The sequence below is a fragment of the Monodon monoceros genome, unplaced genomic scaffold (genome assembly GCF_005190385.1).
Source record: "Monodon monoceros isolate NGI ecotype Baffin Bay Population unplaced genomic scaffold, NGI_Narwhal_1 Super_Scaffold_6, whole genome shotgun sequence".
NCBI classification, from domain to species: domain Eukaryota; kingdom Metazoa; phylum Chordata; class Mammalia; order Artiodactyla; family Monodontidae; genus Monodon; species Monodon monoceros.
The window spans coordinates 81211416-81236294 of record NW_021703783.1 but is presented as its reverse complement, the minus strand read 5'-3'; the positions used below and the strand labels follow the sequence as shown (position 1 = coordinate 81236294).

The following is a 24879-nucleotide window of genomic DNA, read 5'->3' as shown; positions in this document are numbered from 1 at the left end:
CTCACACTTCAAAGACAGTGAATAAGATTTTGCTTTTTTTTTTTTTAAGAGGCCACTTTTATTTAAAAACAAACCTACTTGCTTCCTAAATGCAAAGGGACTTACAAAACATAGTAAAATATTTTACATGATGTCTCAGAACCTCCTTAAGTTTATTTTCTTTGTATAATCAGTTCCATTTGGTGGAGATTCCTTGATGTTATTTCACATTCTGTTAAGTGCTAACACACACCAAATTTATAGAATGATAAGGGGTTGTTGGTGTGAAGCAGGAAGGTTCTGCAAAATTAGGCTAAAGTTCAGTATTATGATCAAATGTTTACAATTTCCATTAACCCACAAGGAAAAAAAAAAAATTGAAAGCCCTGCAGTTGAATTCAGGAATGCCCTTTCTGAACAATTACTTGCTGTTCACCAATGTGAAAGCAAAATGATCCTTCAAGTACTCTGGTTTGAGAATTTGCAATTGTTATTTGGTGTTCTAATAGAAGAGATATTGGCTCCAAGCTTTGCAAGAGGGGGGTATTTTGCAGTAACCTCTTCTTTAGAAAGGTTGAGTCTATTTAAATATGTCAGACTACAACTTGCCATGATACGAAAGATATTAATATGACACCTTCTCTGCTCCTTATCTTTCTTGCTTTTTAATAACCCCAAGTAATAAACTCTTTCAAATTTTTTATATATATAATTTTTATAATATGCAAACTGTACAGAACACCATGGCCATTAAAACAAGCTTACAGGTGCACTAATCTCCCTGGAAACATTGAAAGGCAGATAAACAATTCTGGACAATAGACATCAATACATTAACCTGTTTGAATTTCTTCCTAGCACACATGTTGACAGCTTCCCTACAAGAGAAAGGTTCAGAAAAATTAGAGGAGATAGAAATATTTTATTTTTGCAATAGAAAATAACACTGAACTTTCTATAGTAGTCTGTCCAATAGAATAATATAAGCTACATAAAATTATTTTAAATTTTCTAGTAGCCTCATTTCAAAAAGTATACTTTAATAATACATTTTATTTAGTCTAATAAATCTAAAAACATTATCAACATATAACCAATACAAAAAGTATTTACGAGATATTTTATGTTATTTTTCTCATACTAAGTCTTTGAAATCTGGTGTGTATTTTATACTCACAGAAAATCTGAATTTGGACCAGTCACATGTCAAATGCTTAATAGCTACACACGCCTAGTGACTATGGTGTTGGACAGAGCAAGCCTATAGCGTAGTACATATTCACTGTATTTAAAACAAGAAATAGAGTCACTTCAATGGAGATCTCTTGCAGATTTTCCTTGAACTTTTCTGAAGCTCCATTGGTCCCCCCAAGGACTTGACATATTCCTGTCCAGAATAATTATGCCTCAGGGTGCTCTGTATGCTATAAGGAACCAGGTCAACCTGAAGCTGGTGGTATTTTGTTGGGTCTCTGTGCGAGGGTTTTCTCTAGTTGCGGCAAGTGGGGGCCACTCTTCATCGCGGTGAGCGGGCCTCTCACTATCGCGGCCTCTCTTGTTGCGGAGCACAGGCTTCAGACGCGCAGGCTCAGTAATTGTGGCTCACGGGCCTAGTTGCTCCGCGGCATGTGGGATCTTCCCAGACTAGGGCTCGAACCCGTGTCCCCTGCATTGGCAGGCAGATTCTCAACCACTGCGCCACCAGGAAAGCCCCAAGTAGAAGTTTTTTTAAAGGTGTACTTGAAAGCTATTTGAAAATAAGGATGAACAGCTTTTAATATAGTCATGTCAAGAAGGGACTAAAAATAAGATGTTGACCTTTTAACTTCTTTTTGTGAGCTGAGTCCACATAAGCCCTCATTTTGTGAGTATTTGTTATTCCTTTAGTGTTTTTCAGGGCAGTTTCCCATTCATGCTTTTTACAGCAGAGCTATCAACAATTCACTCTCACATCTCAGCATGTCCCAAGTCAAACTCATCACCATCTCTTTAAATCCATTCTTTTGGACTCTTCTAGTTCGTTCTGGAAAGGACATCACTTGGAGTTATACCCAACGTGTCCTTCTCCATTGCTCCTGACAACAAATAAGTTGCCATATCCTCTTATTTACCTCTACAGTGTCTCGGACAATCATTCCCGCTCTGCTATTCTCACTGACAACATCCTAGTTCAGGCCCGTGTTGCCTCCCATATACCCTTGGAATCACCTCCAGTCCTGTTTCCCTTTAACTCCTAGATTCCAACATTTATCAAGATTCCTAAAGCCCAGCTCAAAGCATGTCACCTCCCAGCTCAAAAACCCTCAGTTCCTCCCCATTACCTAATAAAGTCCAAATTCTTTAGCCTGACATTCAAAGCCCACCCATGCTCTGAGCCCAGTATAATGTTATAATGTTGTCTCCTTACTCCCCTACACGTACTACAGCCAAAATATACTAATTGTCCCCCCAATACGCCCTGCCCATCCTAAGCATCTGGCCTTTGTCTGTGGTGTTTTTGTCTCTTCTTACTTCCCTGACTGCTTGCTGATTGAAATATGACCCCATCCTTCAAGTCCCAGTCAAAACCACTACCTCTTCCATGAAGTCCTTCTGGATTTTCCAGCAGGAAATAATCTTTTGGTCCTTGTGTATACTTTTTTTGTATTTTTATTCTGGTCCTTACTACAGCTTACATTGTAAACTTGTTTGTGTGTGTATGTGTGTCAATATCTTGTATATTCTCAGATTATAAAGTTCATTTCATTGATGAGCAGATATTTATTGAGTACCTACTAGGTGCTAGTGCAATACAGAAAACAGAGAGCAAGCTGGACATAGAGTATCCATTTTGAACGACCATCCTACAGCACCTAGCATGTACGTTGCACTTTGTAAGCACTCAATGAATCCTTGTCGAATACATGACTAAATTCCTAATTTTACTGAAAAATGCATTTCCAGAAAGTTTTATTTTCAGACCAGAAAAGTAAGAATAGGAATTAAATTGAAAAGGCTTCAGAGAGGCTGAACTAGGAGTTCACAACATATATGTGTTTGTCTCTTGCACAGTTTAGCCATGGAGACCCTGGCAAGCCCTCACACAGAGCCCTTTGCTCTCTGTTTACACACATCTTTAACAATAATAATCATGACAACAACCACAGCGAGCTTGAGTATTTGATTTCCAAGCTCGTTTCAGATGAGAAGCAGCAAATTAGGAGCAGGGAGTAGAAATGGCACAATCAGTCACACTGGCATCAGTGAGACTGACAGTCCAGCAGCAAGGGATGACCCAAAAAGGCTAAAAAACAAAACAACAATTAAAAAAAGAAACCCAGCAATCTGCAGGCATTTAGAATAGGGACAAACAGTTCTGCATACCTCCAAAGGGCCGTAGGGCTTCTCAGTGTTATATAGCACAATAGTACTTTTAATGACAGCCTCAAGTCATCAAGCTGGATTATGTTTATAATGCACTATTTTAGAAGGCAGGGAAGATTAATATATTGGAAATGTTTCCATTCAAGATAATTAAAACTCAGCCATCTATTAAACTCACTTATCCAGAACGACTCTCTCCGACCCCCACCCGCAGGCTCTGGAGCCAGGATTTTATTGTACTTCCTCGCATTACTTGATTCATTTGCCTCAGAACATTCGTTGGCTCTTGCATCTAGTTCAATTTTCATTCAATAAGTTTTATTCCCGTTCTATTTGCACATTCTGCAAGGGCCAGTGGAGGACACAAAAGATTTGAAAAGTCTAGACCCTAGGCTTGTCTTGGAGATGCTCAAGGTCTTGTTGAGGAGATAAGACCTACATCCTTGAACCAACATAAGGACACAATAGAGAAATGCAAATAAGTGTATTGTGAAACAAACTTTGCAATGAAGGGTCATTTGGGACTTGATCCTTCTTGACTAGAGCTAATCAAGATTTCTTAGATATGAGACTCTGAGCCAGAAATGGAAGATTTAGGGTAAAGAAAACAGCACAAAGAGGAACGCAGACCAGAGGCAAGAGAGAGTAAATTGTGTGCTGGCGATTGTCAAGAGCCCACCTGGCAGACTGAGGCTGAGGGCCCTGCTTGGGAATAATATGAGATAAGTTTGAAGCATTCCACCGTTTTGTACAAATCCCTGTCATCTTTCTAAAATCACGTCTTAGTCTGCTCAGGCTGCCATAACAAAATACCATAGACTGGGTGGCTTAAACAAAAAAATTTATTCTCACAGTTCTAGAGGCTGGGAAGTCCAAGATCAAGGTAGAAGCCAATTTGGATTCTGGTGAGGGCCGCTTCCTGCCTTGCAGACAGCTACGTTCAGGCTGTGTCCTTACATGGGGCAGTGAGAGAAAGCTCTCTGGTGTCTCTTCTTATAAGGACACTAATCCCATCATGAAGTGCCCACCCTCATGACCTCATCTAACTCTAATTACCTCCCCAAAGCCCCATCTCCAAATACCATCACATTGGAGGTTAGGCCTTAAACATATGAATTTGGCAAGGGTAGGGGGTTGTGGATGGGGACCCAACATTCAGTCCAAAACAGGTCATATGAATGTAAATCCCTGCATCTTTTAATTTTTTTTTGGGTGGGGGCTGCACTGGGTCTTCGTTGCTGCGTGCGGGCTTTCTCTAGTTGTGGTGAGCGTGGGCTACTCTTCATTGCAGTGCGTGGGCTTCCATTGTGGTGGCTTCTCTTGTTGCGGAGCATGGACTCTAGGCGTGCAGGCTCAGTAGTTGTGGCTCGTGGGCTCTAGAGCGCAGGCTCAGTAGTTGTGGCCCACAGGGCTTAGTTGCTCCACGGCTTGTGGGATCTTCCCAGACCAGGGATCGAACCCGTGTCCCCTGCATTGGCAGGCAGATTCTTAACCACTGCACCACCAGGGAAGTCCCCCTGCATCTTTTGAAAAGCTCAAAAAATGAAGTTTGATATACAGATTGGTATTTGTCTTCACTCATGTCATTTTACTCGAGAGTTTACATAACAGCTAGTTGCAAGCTACAAAACTGACTTGATTTGCTTTCTCTACATTCATTTTCCAAAAAAAAAAAGAAGAAAGAAAACCGGAAATGTTAAGTTCTCCTTTGGTTAGAAGCTCTGGAAGTATTCTACTTTTAGAAGACATCATCCAGTGTATCTGAAGCTTTGGATAATGGCTAACAGATTGATGAGTAATTGCATATAAACACAAACAATGGGCTGAAACTTTCTACAGCTTGTTAACTGGTAAAGACTGGAGATTTATCAGCCTGTTAAAACGAGGTTCTGATAACTGTGCTTTTACCTTTCTCACTAGACTATAAACTCTGGGAGGATAGGGTACGTGTTTTCCCCAGCATCTAGACCATCACCTACCACAGAAATGGGACTTAGTGTTAAGTGAAAAACTAAATAAATGATTGGATGCAAGACAAATTAATTTGTTAACATTTGACTAAAGTAAACATATATTTCTCAGAATTAACTTAGCCTGAATTGGCTGAGATGCTTATGACTGGTGGATTATGCCTATTTAACAAATTAAAAGCAAACCACAAAATCAAGGATTTTAAACTAATTTTTTCCCAGGCATGTTCGTTGTAAATCCAATACACGTACTCTGTTGAACTGGCTGCTTTGTGTAATTGAGAGCCAATTTCAACGTTCACATGACAATGAAAACCTCAAGCTTAAATTTATTAATACGTTGCCTTGGCAGAACACCAGGCCTCTTAATAGCAAAATATGGAGAGAAAGGATATTAGTCTCCAAAGACTTGAGTTTGATTTTGAAAATAAACTGATGTTGTTCTTTAAAGATCATTCATAAGGAGACATAACTGTGGAGATGTGGACTATAAAGAAATTTAAATGAAAAATAATTCAAAGTACAGAGAATCAGAGCTTCAGCATGGTATTTGGTTGGAAGGCCCAGGGATCAAAATATTTAAGTGTTTTAGGTCCCACCTTAGCAATTCAAATCCTGAATAGTTGCTAATGCATCGATCTGATAACTCCTAATCTAGACATACTTAACAAATAATTTGCCAAACACACTAGGATATGGAACAGAAGAACTACATATTCAACCAGGTGGATCCCAGAAAAGAAGACTTCATCATTTCTAATAACCATGGTTACCATTTATTTAGCACATACCAGGTACCTGTCTAGCACTATGTCAAGTGACGTACAGACTTATCTAATCCTTACAAAACCCCCATTGAGCAGATGAGGAAACTAAGGCTTAAAAATATGTTAAATAAATTACTCCTTAATTGATTACTCCAAATCAACAAGCCTGTAAATGGCAAAGGCACGATTTTAGCCTTTGCTATTGACCACTCCGTTTTGTTCCACTGCTCCTCAAAAGATGGTCCATGAACTGGCAACATGAACATCACCTGGGAACTTGCTGGAAATCAGTCCCAAACTCCACACAGGCTTACTGAATCAGAATCACTGGCTGTGGGACCTAGGAATCTGTTTTAACCGGCTCTCCAGGAGATTCTAATGCACACTGAATTTTGAGAAGTACATCTCTATTCTACTCTATTTCTCCAAACTTTAGCAAATATTTATATTTCACTTTTCCAGTGCAGTTTCTTACAAAACCCAGAAAATTAATATCACATTCCTTTCTTTGTTTGAATTATGTGAACAATAGTCACTGGACTAGAAACCTTAATTCCTACAAATAGAATATATAAAATGAGCCCCAAGGAAAACAACCCAATGGCATTATTATCCATCTAAAATATGAACAAGGGCTACAGTGATTGGAATTCTTTCAAGACCTGACTACACATATTGGTTTAGGACTAAAACAGTAATCACTTAGCTCATTCTAAGCTTTAACAGATAAAAGAGATTTTTAATATAAGCTCAGAAAGAGTATCTTGCCAAGAGGGCAAGAGTAACCATCCGGTGTGCTGTGACAAGAGTGAAATATAATATATGTAAAGGGCAATCAGAATTCCAATCTATTGCTATGAATGATTGTCTTGCCAGGTAATGAAATGTATTGACATTACTGCTGAGCTGTCATTGGCATGTTATACAGACATTGAGATTTTCTAAGCAAAGTTACTGGAAGTCATTCAAATATTTATAATGGTGTAATGGGTGAAATGGAGACTTTCTCTTTCAAAAAAAATTTCGTTCCAAATTCCTTGATGAGAAAATATTTGGAATAAAGCACAATAGATTTATATACAGACTTATATGGCTGAAATTGATTTTTGTTTCCCTGGGAATTTAAGAATCTTTTTAATAGTTGAGAGCTGGTGTACAGCTGCAAGAGGTTGGCTTAATACGGAGCCAATATTTATGCTTTCTTGATAGAACAAATGAGAGTTCTCGCTCTGTTTTCTATCTTACTTTTGTTGAAAGCCTGGCAACACTGGGATATAATACTTGCTTCTTCAAAATGTTTCTAAGTTGTTCACTGTTTTGTATTTAATCTTGAAGCTGCTTTATTTATAATATTATTAAACCTCAAAGAAACACATGGTGGAAGAGAATGGAGAAATTCTGTGATTTCACTGTTTTATTCTTTAATAGAATTTATGTGAAACCGAAAATCATTCAAGTTTGTGCTTTTATTTTCAAGGAGTGTGTCCATGCCTTGCAACAGGATGCCTTAAACAGATGAGTAAATCACAGTACACAATAAATTTTATGGCTGGAGGAATTATTTCTGCGGAAATCTCCCTCTAACAGGTGAGTGAAGATTTATGTAGATATTTGTTATCTCTATATCTAAATAAAGCAAGCACAGTCTTGAAAAAATACAAACATATTTTTGTCCAAATGCAGATCCAGCACAATTGCAGCCAGTACCCTCTACTTCTTAATAATTTCTAGGTTTTCTCTAGCCTTACATATTTATTCTTACTGCTTACCATTTGCCTACTATATTGAGGATCTACTAAAGGCCAGTATTATGCTTGTGTTTTACCTGGATATCATATGTACAGGTGCAGTACTCTGACATATGGTAAGCACTCAAGCAAATATTATTATCTACATACAACTGCTGAAAACAAAATTTGCCTGTAGACAAAGTAATTGATGCTTCTTGGGTCCTAGGTCTCACTAGCAGAGTTTTGACATCAGGTAATACCATCTTTTAGCGTGCATAGCAGGAATCCAACTGGTCAGTGTAATGTAGTGGTTAAAATCATGGACACTGGCACCAGACAACCTTGGTTCCAGTCCATGTTCTACTGCTTATTACCTACGTGACCTTGAACCAGACGTTCAGCTTCCTATGCCCCTGTTTCTTATCTCGTAGAACTGTTGTACAGATTAACTCAGAGAGTGCTTGGAAAAGTGTTTGGTGTGGGGTAGGTGGACAATATATGGTAGCCATCATTGTTATTCTCTGGGCCCATTTCATCACCTGTAAATGGATGCAGTAAACAAGCAGACCTTATGGAATTTCTGTTATGTGGAAGTCTAGAGGTTCCATAAGGTCAAGAACCATGTACGTCTTTTCACTATTGGATCCTAGCACATAGCATAGATTCCTGGCATACAAATAAAAATTTAAGCGAATGAATAAATGAAATAAATAAATAAATATATATATATATATATATATATATATATATAAAACATTCGGCACAGTGCCTGACACATAGCAAGTATTCAATAAATGAGGGCTGTTTTAAGTATGCTTAACTATCTTGTGGACTCCCTTAATACAGTTTAGTTCAAGCCAGACCTCTGTCCATAATACTGGGAAATTTTCAGTGGGAAGTCTTCACTCCCTGGAACTAAGACCTCCAGGAAGCTCTCCCCAGTGACTTTATGGAATACCTCCTTATGCCTTGACTAGAAAGGAGTTAGTGGTAAGGGCATTGGGCCAGAAATCCAGGTCAGGTCCTGGCTTGACGATTTCATAGTTGTGTGGCCTTCACCAAGTCATTTCACCTATTTGAGTCTGTCTCCTCAATTGTAAGATAAATGGTTTGGATTGAAAGATCCTCTTCTAATTCTGGATCTCTGTAATTTCAGAAATTATATCATAACTCTTTGTTCCTGAATATGTGAACAATTTTTATGACTTATCTCTCACGTATGTAGCATGCCTATTATACACACACATGCACACACACACAAATGTGTATATATGAGTCAGCAATGCCTGCTGTGAATTTTTCATCCAATACAGGAACTTCTCTTCTGGAACAATGAATTCCTCTCTCCATTTGTATCTTTCTTGTTGATGCCTGGTTGTGAATTAGACAGATTTGGCATCCATATTAGATTAGGACTGAGAAATGTTCTAAAAGGAAGCCTTGATTAAGAAAAATTAATGACTTATTTTGTCCATTCAAGTCCAATGTAATTTTCCTCCTCCATACTTATCCAGTTTTTCTTGTTTGTGCCAATTATATGCCAGATTTTGAACCTGAGTCTCTCTCATCAGAGTCAGTGAACTTTCTACTCTACACTGTCTTTCAAACAGCTGCTTGCCTTGTCAAATCCCATCAGTCTAAACATCTCCCTGGAAGCAGATCTGTTTATTATGTTTATTTGAATTCCGCCCTTCCAAACACACACACACAGTTGTGAACATAATAGGTGCACAGTAAATGTATGTTGAGTAAATGGAAGATAAAAAGGACACACTGGGCCTTCTTCAGTTTTGTGGCCTCATTTCTCTCCTAGAATTCTTTTTTTGGATCAAAACAGGAAGTGGTAAGGTTGTCACATGAATACAAATCACTGAGTTGTGACAAGTGCCAAACTGGCTCTAAGGCATCAAGGAAGTCAAAGCTTAGTCCTCTCTGTTTCTTTCCCAGCATTCACAGGCCTGAACATCAATCACCCCATCCTATGCAGCCTCTGTAGACAGCCGCCTGGTTAGCCTGGCCCTAACCAGGCCCAGGGATCCCTGAACTTTTCATATTCTACACCAAAGAGTTTTTGCTGGGCTTATTAAAGTATATTTTGGGAGAGGTTGATTAGCTCTTTGGTTTTGTTACCACTCATATATATTTCGAAGACTGCAAAAATAAAAGATTGAACAAGCCATTATTTCTGATCATGGAGATGAGAGAGCTCATGCTTAAACGAGAATAATAAATGCAATTTTGGAATCTACTGGATACTCTTTTGAAAAGTAGGTAGTCATGATCAATCTAGGAAGGTTGCATTAAACTTAGCATTTGAATTAGGCAAGTTCAAACTGACAACTGTAGTAAGCAGTCTTCAACTTCCAGAAGCTTTACATAATAAAAGTTTATTGCTGACTCATGCAATAGTGTAACGCAAGTATTCTTGGTTAGCCAGTGATGCCCCAAATAGTATCTCAGGGATCCAGGTTCTTTCCTTTTTGTAGTGCCACCTCTTCTAGATCTTCAGGCTTCTCCATTAAACTGCAGGAGGAAAAGAGAGAGATTGGAAGAGTGGAATATTAAGCAGAAAGTTTTTGTAGACCAGGCTTAGATACATATCACTTCCTGCCCACATTTTATTGGCCAGAATTCAGTCATATGGTCACACCTAACTGCAGGGAAGGCTAGGAAAAGCAGTCTAGCTGAGTGCCCAGTAAGAAAAGGAACTGGGGTAAAGTGAACTCACAGCAGTCTTTGCCACAGCTCTACATGTGTACTTCCCATCCAACATCATGATGTTAGCAGTGTTCCATGTAAAGGGCCAATAAATGGTTGCTCTTTTTATAACTAGTACATCTGATAAAATCTAATAACCATTATCCGAGAATATATGGAGCAAAGCCAAGTGCTAATTGTGGGCTATGATAAATAAGACATGACCTTGGCCCCTAAGAATTTTGTACTGAAATAGAACTGTCAACCAACTCTTTCTTCTTTTTCTTTTCTTTTTTTTTTTTTTTTTTTGGCTCTGCTGCGTAGCTTGTGGGATCTTAATCCCTGGACCAGGAATCGAACTGGGGGCCCCAACAATGAGAATGCCGAGTCCCGCCAGGGAATTCCCTTTTTATCTATTTTTTTCTTTTTTTTCTCAAGCAACTCTAAAATGGAGAAGAATAAAGTAAGGATAGAGGTGAAAGTCTTTTGTAGCATACATCTTATTATATGTCTGTCTACCATAACTTTAAGCCACTCAAGACAGACCCGATAACACGCCTTTGTGTTTATGGTCTTTATTCATTGCCTGGCATACAGCAGGTATTATAGAAGTGATTTTCTTTTTAATACAAATTATTTATTTATTTATTTTTGGCTGCGTTGGGTCTTCGTTGCTGCGCATGGGATTTCTCTAGTTGCAGCGAGCAGGGGCTACTCTTCATTGCGGTGCACGGGCTTCTCATTGTGGTGGCTTCTCTTGTTGCAGAGTACAGGCTCTAGGCACACAGGCTTTAGTAGTTGTGGCTCACAGGCTGAGTAGTTGTGGCTCATGGCCTCTAGAGCACGGGCTCAGTAGTTGTGGCCCACGGGCTTAGTTGCTCCGCGGCATGTGGGACCTTCCTGGACCAGGGCTCGAACCCATGTCCCCTGCATTGACGGGCGAATTCTTAACCACTACACCACCAGGGAAGTCCTAGGGCAATAGATCTTAACAGGGTTGTGTGTATGCATGGGAAGAGGGGGATCTGTCTGATTTACCTCTTATTGAGTAACAGCTACCCCCAAACTTAATGGTTTAACACAATCATTTATTTTGCTGATGATTTTGTAGGTCAGGAATCTGGGAAGGACTAGGCTAGATAGTTTTGTTCCACATGGTTTTAGCTGTAGTGGCTGGGCCTAGAGGATCCACTTTCAAGATGGTTCCTTATTTACACAGAGTGCCTCAGTGTTCTACACATGGGGTCTTATACTTTGAGCTGCTCCGTATGGCTTGGGTTTCTCCTGTCATGGTGGTCTCAGGATATCTAATCACATTTCTTACAAGAGGCAGAAGTTAAAGTTACCAGGTCAGTAAAGGGCCATGCCCAGAACTGGCAGTGTCACTTCTATTACATTTTACAGGACCTAACCACATTCAAGAGGTTGAGAAATAGATTCTACCTCTTGATGGGGAAAATGGCACAGTCACACTGGGGAAGGGCATGTCGGATGGGAAATATTGAGGATCATCTTTGGAAAATACTAACTGCTACAGGAATGTCCATCCAAGTCACCTGAGGAACTTTTTCAAATTATGGCCATTATACTTCCAAGTTTTAAATAGGTTCCGTGGGATATTCTGATACCTATCCCCAGCTCAGACCCAGTAGTGTAGAACAGAAAGAAAAAGTGGCTCAGGACCGAAATGTAAAAAGAACAACTCTGAATAGGGAGTTCCTGCTGATAGACCAGAGATGAAATAAATGAGCTAGAGGCATGATGGGAGCCAAAGGAGGAGATGGTTTCAAGGAGGGTGTGGTCAGAAGCACCAAATGCTGTAGAGACAGTGAGAATGAGGAGAAATAGGCAGAGGCTGACAAATATGGCTTTGAAATCTCTCCAAGAGTCTCTGAACTCTGTTTCAGTTGGGATTGGAATCCAGAATCAGAAGCTTACAAACTGAGTCTGCAACCAGAATAGGTTCCATTTTGTCCCCCCAGTAGTTTGGCTATCCTCATGAAACCCTATTTGTAAGGACTGAAATAGCAGTTATCTGACAGCAGTACACAATCTGCAAATGAGAAAAATTGTGACAGACTTTACAGGTAGTTAAAGTGTGAACTTCAGGAAAATGGAGACATTTCCCTTCTGCTCCTCCCTTTTATCTTTGCAAGTAAGCTCTTTGGCAGTTAGTTTGGTGCTTTTCTTTGTTTGGGATATCAAGTCAGAATCAGTGTATCAGCTAGCTCTTGCTGTATAACAAGTCATCCCAAAGTCAGTGGCTTATAATCAGGGGTCTGCAAACTACAACCTGTGGGCCAGATGCCTGTCTTTGTAAATATAGTTTTATTTAGACATGGCTGTGTCTGTTCATTTACATATTATCTGCCTTATATGTTTATCTGTTTTTTGTACTACAGTAAACAGAGGGGAGGTACCACAGAGCATATGCCTCATTAACTTATAATATTCACTATCTAGCTCTTTAAAAAAAAAAAGGTTTGCTCGATTCTGCTTAAAAAATAAGTATGTATTATTGCTAATGAGTCAGCTGGGTAGTTTTTCTGGGCTCAGCTAGGCTCATTCATGATCACCTGTGAGCTCTGATGCTTAGGCTAGGTTCTGTCATATGTCCTGGTTGACTGGTTGTTGGCTAGTCTGACTTTAGCTGGAGTAACTGGGATCTTCCCCTGTGACTTTTCATTCTCTAACAGGCTAGTCTAGGCTTGTCCTTATGGTGATAATAAGATTCCAATAGAATAAGTGGAAACACGTAAGAACTCTTGAGACCAAGGCTCCAAAGTGGCACACCATCACTTCCACCACATCCTACTATTCCACTACATGTGATATTGACCAAAGCAAGTAACAAGGGCAGCCCAGATTCCAGAGGCGATGAGAGAACCTGCTAAGTTATAATTGCAAAGATGTTGATACAGGGAGGCATGAAGTATCTGGGCCATCTTTGCAACCAATCTACCGCATACAGTATAGAAAGCACACCAGGCTGGACTTGAGAGGACTAAGGTCAGATCCTGACTTGGCTGTAAACTCACTCTGTGACCTTACACAAGTCACTGAGTCTCTCTGGGCCTTAGACTCCTTAGCTCTGAATTCTACATTCATATTAAAAAATGCCATATCCTCTTCTTGTTTGCATTCAACAAATGTTTATTTTCTTGAAATATTTTTTAACGAGACTCAAAAATACTCTCTGTTTTCTAATGTGGTATTACTTGGGGCCAGCATAAGCGAAAAACATCTGCTTTTATTTCATTCCTTTGACAGGGATTCTAAATATTTGTAATTTACATGAAAAAAATTACAAAGGTCATACTGGGTTTCTTTCAAATATGAAGAAAGAGAAAAGGTTTTGCAAATGAAAGTGATAGAAGCCACCTTAGCAGGAAAATAATCTGAAGATGGTGTTTGCTCAGAATGACTCAAAATCCCCAAGTCCTTGCCTTTACCAGGAAGTCCTGATAGGTAACATAAGAGAGATTTAGGTTAATAAACTCTCTGGAAAGTGCTATAAGAAGGGTTATGATGACTGGGTTTGCTTTATGCTTGTCAATCCCTTTCCAAATGAAGCTAGTAAGAGTGGTGTAAGCCCGGATATTCCCGGATCAGCCATTGGGAAGGTCCTCAAGCAGTATCCTTCCTACCCAGCCCCCAACAGGGCTCTCCAGGCATCTGCCTTCAGCAAGGCCAAGGCTAAAACAGAGTTTACACAGCTGGACCTGGGTTTCATGTAGAGCTTCATTCTTTGTAATCTGGTTCTCAGCGCTACTTTGGGATACTTCTGAAGATGGGGAGCTAATTTAGCTCCAGTCATCAAGCAGATTACTAATCAGCCTTCCCATTTCCAAACCCAGACCCTTTTACTTCAGCCTGGTCCCTTCCTCCATCTCCCTAGCTACTACTCGCTGTCCATTCCCAGCTTCGTGTCTTGTTCATATTTTCCCTTCCTCTTCTTTCTCCTTCTGTTCCTCTTATTCAGATCCTAATCAGAGGACTTCCCTGGTGGCACAGTGGTTAAGAATCCACCTGCCAATGCAGGGGACTGGGGTTCGATCCCTGGTCTGGGAAGATCCCACATGCCATGGAGCAACTAAGCCTGGGCTCCAAAACTACTGAGCCTGTGCTCTACAGCCCGCATGCCACAACTACTGAAGCCCATGTGCCACAACTACTGAGCGTGCGCTCTAGAGCCCGTGAGCTACAACTACTGAACCTGTGCTCTAGAGCCCGTGCTCCACAACAAGAGAAGCCACCGCAATGAGAAGCCCGCACACCACAACGAAGAGTAGCCCCTGCTCACCACAACTAGAAAAAGGCCGCGTGCAGCAACGAAGACGCAACGCAGCCAAAAAAAGTCCTAATCAGAGTTCAGAGCCAGGCCAAATTCTGCTTCTGCCTGGAGCTTCCCCTGCCAACTTGAGGCCTCTGTGACCTCTCCCACAAAGGCATGAGTTACCCAACAGGCAGGCTGAGTATGTGCACAGAGCAGTTGTAAGTCAGGGTTCTCACCCCCCACCTTAACACACACACACACACACACACACACACACACACACACACACACACAGAAAACCTCAGATTCAGTGAATGTATCCAGAATTTTGAAATGGAAAATCTAGAAAAAATTTATTTTAGCATATGCAACCTTTGTGACATTTCAAGAAATAACATTTATTCTGCATTACGTGGGGAGGAGGGGCACAAAAAGGGGTACTTTTTTCAGTTTAGGGTCTTTAGAGTTCTTAATTTTGTACTGATCTCTCCTCTGAGATTAAATTGCGCTTACTGTGTTTTCCACAGACTTTGGCATTTACTCGTATGTGTATGACCTAGTGGCTGAGTATGTGGAATCTTAACTCTATCGCCCACTAGCTCTGTGACTTTGGGCAAACTATCTGTGGCAGATAGTCTCCAATCAAGGCTGTCATCAACCTCTTCCCTCCCTGCCACTCCTCCACTGAGAGGTGAAACTTGTTTCCCCTTCTCTTCAATCTTGCTGGGCCTGTAACTGCTTTGACCAACAGATCATAGCAGAAGTAACATTCTGAGACTTCTGAGGCCAGGCCTTAAGCAAACTGGAAGGTTCAGTTTTTTTCCTCTTGCAGTGCTCCTTCTTGGAGTCCAGCTGCCATCCCAGGAGAGGCAATGGAGGAGCATGGATGTACTCTGGTGAGCAGTCCCAGCTCTGCTCCCAGCTGACATCCAGCACCAATTGCCAGCCCTGTGAGCAAACCATTTGGATGTTCTAGCCTAGTCGAGCCTCCAGATAAATGCATATGGACATAGGCAGACAACATCACATGGAGCAGAAGAACTGCCCAGCTGAGCCCAATCAACTCAGAATCATGAGATATAATAAAATAGTTGTTGCTTCAAGCCACTAAGTTTTGGGGTGGTTTGTTATATAGCAATAGATCATTGAAATAGTATCTAACCCAAACCTAGATTTGGTTTCTTCCCCTGTAAAATGGAGTCAATAATAGTACCTATTTCATAGGATTGGTTTAAGGATCAAACAAGATGAAATGTATGGTAAAGTGCTTAGTGATGTTATGCTATCTATTTATGTTATGTTCTAATTACTACATTATTTAATTTATTTATTCATTTATTTATTTATTATTTATTTGCTGTGCCACATGGCTTGCAGGATCTTAGTTCCCTGACCAGGGATGAGTCCTAACCACTGGAATGCCAGGGAATTCCCTGTTTTTAAACATGCAAGGAGAGGCTCTGCCACTGGTTAAAAGATTTCAAGAATCAGAGTGCAGGAGGTAGTGGGGCAGGAGAGAAAAGGAAGATATAGAAAATAAATGGTACTAATATTTATTGGTAACCTACTACGTGCCAGGCCGCACACTAGGTTTTTACATATATGATCGCACTGGCTCGTCACAGAAACCTTGTTAGGCACATGTTTTTGCCTTTTATACCGTTCAGTGGAGGTTCAGAGAGGTTAAGTAATTTACCCAAGGTCCCACAGCTGGGAGTGACCAAAGAGGAGTACAACTGGGCTTCAAAGTGTACTGTCTGACGGCAAAGCCCATTCTTTTTTTTTTTTTTTTTAACCCTCCTACAGATCTTGGACAGAGGGGCTTCCTGAGATCTTTCAAAATATAATTATTGTTTTCAATGAGAAATTAAACATTCAGTCAGACTCTATTCAATCCAACCAATATTCTGCTTCTGGTAGGAATATTGATGAAAATTTAAAAACAACCCCCAAAGTCCTGTACTTCCGGTAATAAATTATTACAAACCTACCATCAAGAAATCTAGATAAATCTTTCATGATACTAGTTATTTTTACCTTATGTCATATCTCTGAGAAACAACTTCCAGGCATGTAAAATTGTACTTCCTTTTATTTTTTTTTCTAAAATATCACCTTTAACCCTCTAGGAAGGGCTGCCCCATTATGCCTGTATACATTAATGCTTAATTTTTTTAAACATCTTTATTGGAGTATAATTGCTTTAAAATGTTATGTTAGTTTCTGCTGTATAACAAAGTGAATCAGCTATATGTATACATATATCCCCATATGCCCTCCCTCTTGCGTCTCCCTCACACCCTCCCTATGCCACGCTGCTAGGTGGTCACAAAGCACCGAGCTGATCTCCCTGAGCTATGCAGCTGCTTCCTACTACCTATCTGTTTTACATTTCGTAGTGTATATATGTCCATGCCTCTCTCTCGCTTTGTCCCAGCTTACCCTTCCCGCTCCCCACGTCTTCTAATCCATTCTCTACATCTGCGTCTTTATTCCTGTCCTGCCCCTAAGCTCATTAGAACCATTTTTTTTTAGATTCCATATGTATGTATTAGCATACAGTATTTTTCTCTTTCTGACTTACTTCACTCTGTATGACAGCCTCTATGTCCATCCACCTCACTACAAATAACTCAATTTGGTTTCTTTTTATGGCTGAGTAATATTCCATTGTGTATATGTGCCACATCTTCTTTATCCATTCATCTGTCCATGGACACTTAGGTTGTTTCCATGTCCTGGCTATTGTAAATAGTGCTGCAATGAACATTGTGGTACATGACTCTTTTTGAATTATGGTTTTCTCAGGGTATATGCCCAGTAATGGGATTGCTGGCTCATATGGTAGTTCTATTTTTAGTTTTTTAAGGAACCTCCATACTGTTCTCCATAGTGGCTGTATCAATTTACATTCCCACCAACAGTGCAAGAGGGTTCCCTTTTCTCCACACCGTCTCCAGCATTTATTGTCTGTAGATTTTTTGATGATGGCCATTCTGACTGGTATGAGGTGATACCTCACTGTAGTTTTGATTTGCATTTCTCTAATGATTAGTGATATTGAGCATTCTTTCATGTGTTTGTTGGCAATCTGTATGTCTTCTTTGGAGAAATGTCTATTTAGGTCTTCTGCCCATTTTTGGATTGGGTTGTTTGTTTTTTTGATATTGAGCTTCATAAGCTGCTTGTATATTTTAGAGATTAATCCTTTGTCAGTTGCTTCGTGTACAAATATTTTCTCCCATTCTGAGGGCTGTCTTTTCGTCTTGTTTATGGTTTCCTTTGCTGTGCAAAAGCTTTTAAGTTTCATTAGCTCCCATTTGTTTATTTTTCTTTTTTTTCCCATTTTTCCAGGAGGTGGGTCAAAAAGGATCTTGCTGTGATTTATGTCATAGAGTGTCCTGCCTATGTTTTCCTCTAAGAGTTTTATAGTGTCTGGCCTTACGTTTAGGTCTTTAATCCATTTTGAGTTTATTTTTGTGTATGGTGTTAGGGACTGTTCTAATTTCATTCTTTTACACGTAGCTGTCCAGTTTTCCCAGCACCACTTATTGAAGAGACTGTCTTTTCTCCATTTTATATTCTTGCCTCCTTTATCAAAGATAAGGTGACCATATGTGTGTGGGTTTATCTCTGGGATTTCTATCTTGTTCCATTGATCTATATTTCTATTTTTTGCCAGTACCATACTGTCTCGATTACTGTAGCTTTGTAGTATAGCCTGAAGTGAGGGAGCCTGATTCCTCCAGCTCTGTTTTTCTTTCTCAAGATTGCTTTGGCTATTCGGGGTCTTTTGTAGTTCCATACCAATTGTGAAGTTTTTTGTTCTAGTTTTGTGAAAAATGCCATTGGTAGTTTGATAGGGATTGCATTGGATCTGTAGATTGCTTTGGATAGTAAAGTCATTTTCACAATGTTGATTCTTCCAATCCAATAACATGGTATATCTCTCCATCTGTTGGTATCATCTTTAATTTCTTTCATCAGTGTCTTATAGTTTTCTGTACACAGGTCTTTTCTCTCCTTAGGTAGGTTTATTCCTAGGTATTTTATTCTTTTTGTTGCAGTGGTAAATGGGAGTGTTTCCTTAATTTCTCTTTCAGGTTTTTCATCTTTAGTGTATAGGAATGCAGGAGATTTCTGTGCATTAATTTTGTATCCTGCTACTTTACCGAATTCATTGATTAGCTCTAGTAGTTTTCTGGTAGCATCTTTAGGATTCTCTATGTATAGTATCATGTCATCTGCAGACAGTGACAGTTTTACTTCTTCTTTTCTGATTTGGATTCCTTTTATTTATTTATTTTTTGTTCTCTGGTTGCTGTGGCTAAAACTTCCAAAACTATGTTGAATAATAGTGGTGAGAGTGGGCAAACTTATTTTGTTCCTGATCTTAGAGGAAATGGTTTCAGTTTTTCACCATTGAGAATGATGTTGGCTGTGGGTTTGTCATATATGGCCTTTATTATGTTGAGGTAGGTTCCCTCCATGCCTACTTTCTGGAGAGTTTTTATCATAAATTGGTGTTGAATTTTGTTGAAAGGTTTTTCTGCATCTATTGAGATGATCATATGGTTTTTATCCTTCAATTTTGTTAATATGGTGTATCACATTGATTGATTTGCGCATATTGAAGAATCTTTGCATTCCTGGGATAAACCCTACTTGATCATGGTGTATGATCCTTTTAATGTGCTGCTGGATTCTGTTTGCTAGTATTTTGTTGAGGATTTTTGCATGTATGTTCATCAGTGATATTGGGCTGTAGTTTTTTTTTTTGTGACATCTTTGTCTGGTTTTGGTATCAGGGTGATGGTGGCCTCATAGAATGAGTTTGGGAGTGTTGCTTCCTCTGCTATATTTTGGAAGAGTTTGAGAAGGATAAGTGTTAGCTCTTTACTAAATGTTTGATAGAATTCGCCTGTGAAACCATCAAGTGCTCGACTTTTTTTTGGTGGAAGATTTTTAATCACAGTTTCAATTTCAGTGCTTGTGATTGGTCTGTTTATATTTTCTATTTCTTCCTGGTTCAGTCTCAGAACATTGTGCTTTTCTAAGAATTTGTCCATTTCTTCCAGGTTGTCCATTTTATTGGCATAGAGTTGCTTGTAGTAATCTCTCATGATCCTTTGTATTTCTGCAGTGTCACTTGTTACTTCTTTATCGTTTCTAATTCTGTTGATTTGAGTCTTCTTTTTTTTTTTGATGAGTCTGGCTAATGGTTTATCAATTTTGTTTATCTTCTCAAAGAACCAGCTTTTAGTTTTATTGATCTTTGCTATTATTTTCTTTATCTCTTTTTCATTTATTTCTGATCTGATCTTTGTGATTTCTTTCCTTCTGCGAACTTTGGGGTTTTTTTGTTCTTCTTTCTCTAATTGCTTTAGGTATAAGGTTAGGTTGTTTATTTGAGATGTTTCTTGTTTCTTGAGGTAGGATTGTATTGCTATAAACTTCCCTCTTAAACTGCTTTTGCTGCATCCCATAGGTTTTGGGTCGTCGTGTTTTCATTGTCATTTGTTTCTAGGTATTTTTTTATTTCCTCATTGATTTCTTTGGTAATCTCTTGGTTATTGTTTAGCCTCCATGTGTTCGTATTTTTTACAGTTTTATTTCCTGTAATTGATATCTAGTCTCATAGCATTGTAGTCAGAAAACATACTTAATATGATTTCATTTTTCTTAAATTTACCAAGGCTTGGTTGGTGACCCAAGATATGATCTATGCTGGAGAATGTTCCATGAGCACTTGAGAAGAAAGTGTATTCTGTTGCTTTTGGAAGGAATGTCCTATAAATATCAATTAAGTCCATCTTGCTTAATGTATCATTTAAAGCTTGTGTTTCCTTATTTATTTTCATTTTGAATGATCTGTCCATTAGTGAAAGTGGGGTGTTAAAGTCCTCTACTATGATTGTGTTACTGTCGATTTCCCCTTTTATGACTGTTAGCATTCACCTTATGTATTGAGGTGCTCCTATGTTGGGTGCATAAACATTTACAATTGTTATATCTTCTTCTCGGATTGATCCCTTGATTATTATGTAGTGTCCTTCTTTGTGTCTTGTTATAGTCTTTATTTTAAAGTCTACTTTGTCTGATATGAGAATTGCTACTCCAGCTTTCTTCTGACTTCCATATGCATGGAATATCTTTTTCCATCCCCTCACTTTCAGTCTGTATGTGTCCCTAGGTCTGAAGTGGGTCTCTTGTATACAACACATATATGGGTCTTGTTTTTGTATCCATTTAGCCAGTCTGTGTCTTTTGGTTGGAGCATTTAATCCATTTACATTTAAGGTAATTATCAATATGTATGTTCCTATTACCATTTTCTTGTTTGGGGTTTGTTTTTGTAGGTCTTTTCCTTCTCCTGTGTTTCCTGCCTAGAGAAGTTCCTTTAGTATTTATTGTAAAGCTGGTTTGGTGGGGCTAAATTCTCTTAACTTCTGCTTGTCTGTAAAGGTTTTAATTTCTCCATCGAATCTGAATGAGATCCTTGCAGGGCAGAGTAATCTTGGTTGTAGGTTTTTCCCTTTCATCACTTTAAATATGTCCTGCCACTCCCTTCTGGCTTGTAGAGTTTCTGCTGAAAGATCAGCTGTTAACCTTATAGGGCTTTCCTTGTATGTTATTTGTTGCTTTTCCCTTGCTGCTTTTAATATTTTTTCTTTGTATTTGATTTTTGATAGATTGATTAATATGTGTCTCGGTGTGTTTCTCCTTGGATTTATCCTATATGGGACTCTCTGTGCTTCTTGGACTTGATTGACTATTTCCTTTCCCATGTTAGGGAAGTTTTCAACTATAATCTCTTCAAATGTTTCCTCAAACCCTTTCTTTTTCTCTTCTTCTCTGGGACCCCTATAATTCGAATGTTGCTGCATTTAATGTTGTCCCAGAAGCCTCTGAGACTGTCCTCAATTCTTTTCATTCTTTTCTCTTTATTCTGCTCTGTGGTAGTTATTTCCACTATTTTATCTTCCAGGTCACTTATCCATTCTTCTTCCTCAGTTATTCTGCTATTGATTCCTTCTAGAGAATTTTTAATTTCATTTTTTGTGTTGTTCATCATTGTTTGTTTGCTCTTTATTTCTTCTAGGTCCTTGTTAAATGTTTCTTGTATTTTCCCCATTCTATTTCCAAGATATTGGATCATCTTTACTACCATTACTCTGAATTCTTTTTCAGGTAGGTTGCCTATTTCCTCTTCACTTGTTTGGTCTGGTGGGTTTTTACCTTGCTCCTTCATCTGCTGTGTTTTTCTCTGTCTTCTCATTTTTTTTAACTTACTTCATTTGCAGTAGGCTGCAGGTTCATAGTTCCCGTTGTTTTTGGTGTCTGCCCCCAGTGGATGAGGTTGGTTCAGTGGCTTGTGTAGGCTTCCTGGTGGAGGGGACTGGTGCCTGTATTCTAGTGGGTGGGGCTGGATCTTGTCTTTCTGGTGGGCAGGTCTGCATCCGGTGGTGTGTTTTGGGGTGTCTGTGAACTTAGTATGATTTTAGGCAGCCTCTCTGCTAATGGGTGGGGTTGTGTTCCTGTCTTGTTAGTTGTTTGGCATGGGGCGTCCAGCACTGGAGCTTGCTGGCTGTTGGGTGGAGCTGGGTCTTTGCATTGAGACGGAGATCTCTGGGAGAGCTCTCGCTGATTGATACTACGTGGGGCCAGGAGGTCTCTGGTGGTCCAATGTCCTGAACTCGGCTCTCCCACCTCAGAGGCTCAGGCCTGACACCCGGCTGGAGCACCAAGACCTGTCAGCCACACGGATGTGTTACAGCGCCTTTCTCCTCCTAGGGACTCAGCCAGGATTTCAGGCAATGGGTTCTGAGTCCAAAAATTGCCTCTATTTGGGAACTTGCCAAACACGACACAGGAGAGGCTTCAGTATTTTCTTGGAGTTGGGTTTGCTCTCTTGTACTTCTCCCATTGCCACAAAAAATCTTTCCCTGAGTAGCTGCTGCTCCTTTCACTGCTTAATTTTTAAATGAGAAGTTAACTTGTCTTTTCTCACAGAAACAGTTTACTTGGTGAGGTCAGCAAAATGCTGATAAGAAAACCTATATGAGGCCCCTCAGACCGGGCCTCTGAGATCCTGGCTGAAAGCTCACCACAGATCTGTGTCCAATAATAAAATCCTCCTCGAATCTGGGAGCACTCAGCTCATTCCTGCCTGTTCAGTCTTTTAAGTGCCTCCTTCCCATGCTCCTTCTTTTCCTTCCCCCAGTCTCTCACAAAATCTTGTTCCAAAATGTCAGTCAACCATCAGCTAATGGGATCAGAAGTTGCCTCACAGTCAGAAAACCTCCTGGTCCCTGGCCCAAGTGCCCCCCATTACATCCAGTGTCCCAAGATGACCTTCCAGTCCCCATGACGTAAGGAAACATTTCAGAGCAGCTTTACAAAATGAGAAACTCATTCGTTATTTTTTTCAAGGGACCAAGAAAAGAAAATGTTATGAACAAGGAAATTGCTGGTGGGTCACTGGCCAGGACACTGGAATGTGAACATCGAACAATTAATTTAAGGATAATATAAACAGGTTTCATTATACAGAGTTTAAGAATATGATTGGAATAGTCTGTTGTTTTGAATTCTAGAATGTTCCTCTCCCTACTGCACCCCTGCCCCCACCCCGGGCCTTCTTACTATGAGTTGGCATTCTCCCTCCCCCTGGTTGTTTTCTCCATCTCCATCCACTGTTATAGCACAGATGAACTCACTCTGTGTTTGGCTTCATGTGGTTGCCTTGCCTACATTTATTCTGGTTTCCTATTGTGTCGCCGACGCACATTTTTAAGAGTTCCATTATGTGGAATGGTTTTTTTTCCTACTCTCTTCAGAAAAATTGACTTTTCAAAGGAATATTAAAAAAATTTTTTTGTTTAAAGAAATAAGGTTATTTCTAGTTCTTTGTCCTCTTTCACAATTACAGCCATGTACTCCATAAGGAATCCATTAATGTGTAAGATGCTTTGAAGCTGCTGGATGTGTGTGTGTGCGTGTGTGTGTGTGTCTGCGCGCACACGCACGCGTGCACTGTTCTTTTTCTTTTTCTCTCAGAATCTTGCCACTGCCAACCACTGATTTAGGAATGTTTAGGGGTACATGCCAACTCAATAATCAAAATCATTTTGGTACTGGGAACCCAACCACAGTCTCTGTAGACCAGTGGAATTTATTGCTTGCTCCAGTTTATTAAGTAATAGTACCAACAACATTTTGAATAAAGAAGAGTCTGATAAGATATGATAGAATGTCAGGATAATTCATTTTGACCATAAAACAATGCTTGTTTTGAATCTGAAATACTAAAACATTAATAACCTGATGGTCCACAGCTTCCTTCCCTTGACCTGATATAGGAATATGATTCCTAGCTCACTTTAGGAAAGAGTCTCAGGACAGACTGCTGGTTTCCTGCTACATCCATATCCCTGTTTTCATTCCACAAATACATATCTAGTACTGACTGTGGGCCAAGCACTGGCCTAGGCATTGGGACCACAGTGATTAACAGGATAAATGCAACTCCTGCCACATGGCACTTTCTGAAGGAAGATATCTTGGCTGCATAGATTACTGTCTGTTGAGACATTTGAGGCACATGCAAAACAGACTAATGGTGAAGCTTATGGTCTGTGTTCGGATCCAGGTTATACCACCCAAGCTGTTTTATTTTGAACAATTTATCTGGCCTTACTAAGCTTCAGAGTCCTAAATTGCAGTGGTACTTACCTCACAGAGTTATTTTGAGGGTTAAGTGGAAAAGTCCTTGTACAGCTTTTACGTAGTGCCTGGCTAAGAGCCATGAGTAGCGGTGGTGGTAGTGTAAGTTTATTTATTTTATGTTATTTTTCTATTTTTGGCTGTGTTGGGTCTTCACTGCTCCACGCAGGCTTTCCCTAGTTGCGGTGAGCGAGGGCTACTCTTCGTTGCAGTGCATGGGCTTCTCATTGCAGTGTCTTCTCTTGTCACGGCGCATGGGCTCTAGGCACGCAGGCTTCAGTAGTTGTGGCACGCAGGCTCAGTAGCTGCGGCACGTGGGCTCTAGAGCGCAGGCTCAGTAGTTGTGGCACACGGGCTTAGTTGCTCCACGG

The 24879-nt window shown here is 39.8% G+C and overlaps 2 protein-coding genes across 2 annotated transcripts in view; one reads left to right on the top strand and one right to left on the bottom strand.

The window, feature by feature from the left end:
* Positions 1 to 24879, top strand: part of WASHC3 (WASH complex subunit 3) — a 124341-nt gene that overhangs the window by 73333 nt on the left and 26129 nt on the right. Inside the window, exon 10 of the mRNA XM_029204945.1 lies at positions 7557 to 7666. The gene's annotated coding sequence lies outside the window, so the exon portion shown is untranslated. The remainder of the gene's footprint in view (positions 1 to 7556; positions 7667 to 24879) is intronic.
* The window catches only part of DRAM1 (DNA damage regulated autophagy modulator 1), an 86505-nt gene continuing 71831 nt past the window's right edge, over positions 10206 to 24879 (bottom strand). The window contains exon 7 of the mRNA XM_029204942.1: positions 10206 to 10332. Coding sequence (XP_029060775.1) covers positions 10315 to 10332 — 18 coding nt within the window. The 3' untranslated portion in view covers positions 10206 to 10314. The remainder of the gene's footprint in view (positions 10333 to 24879) is intronic.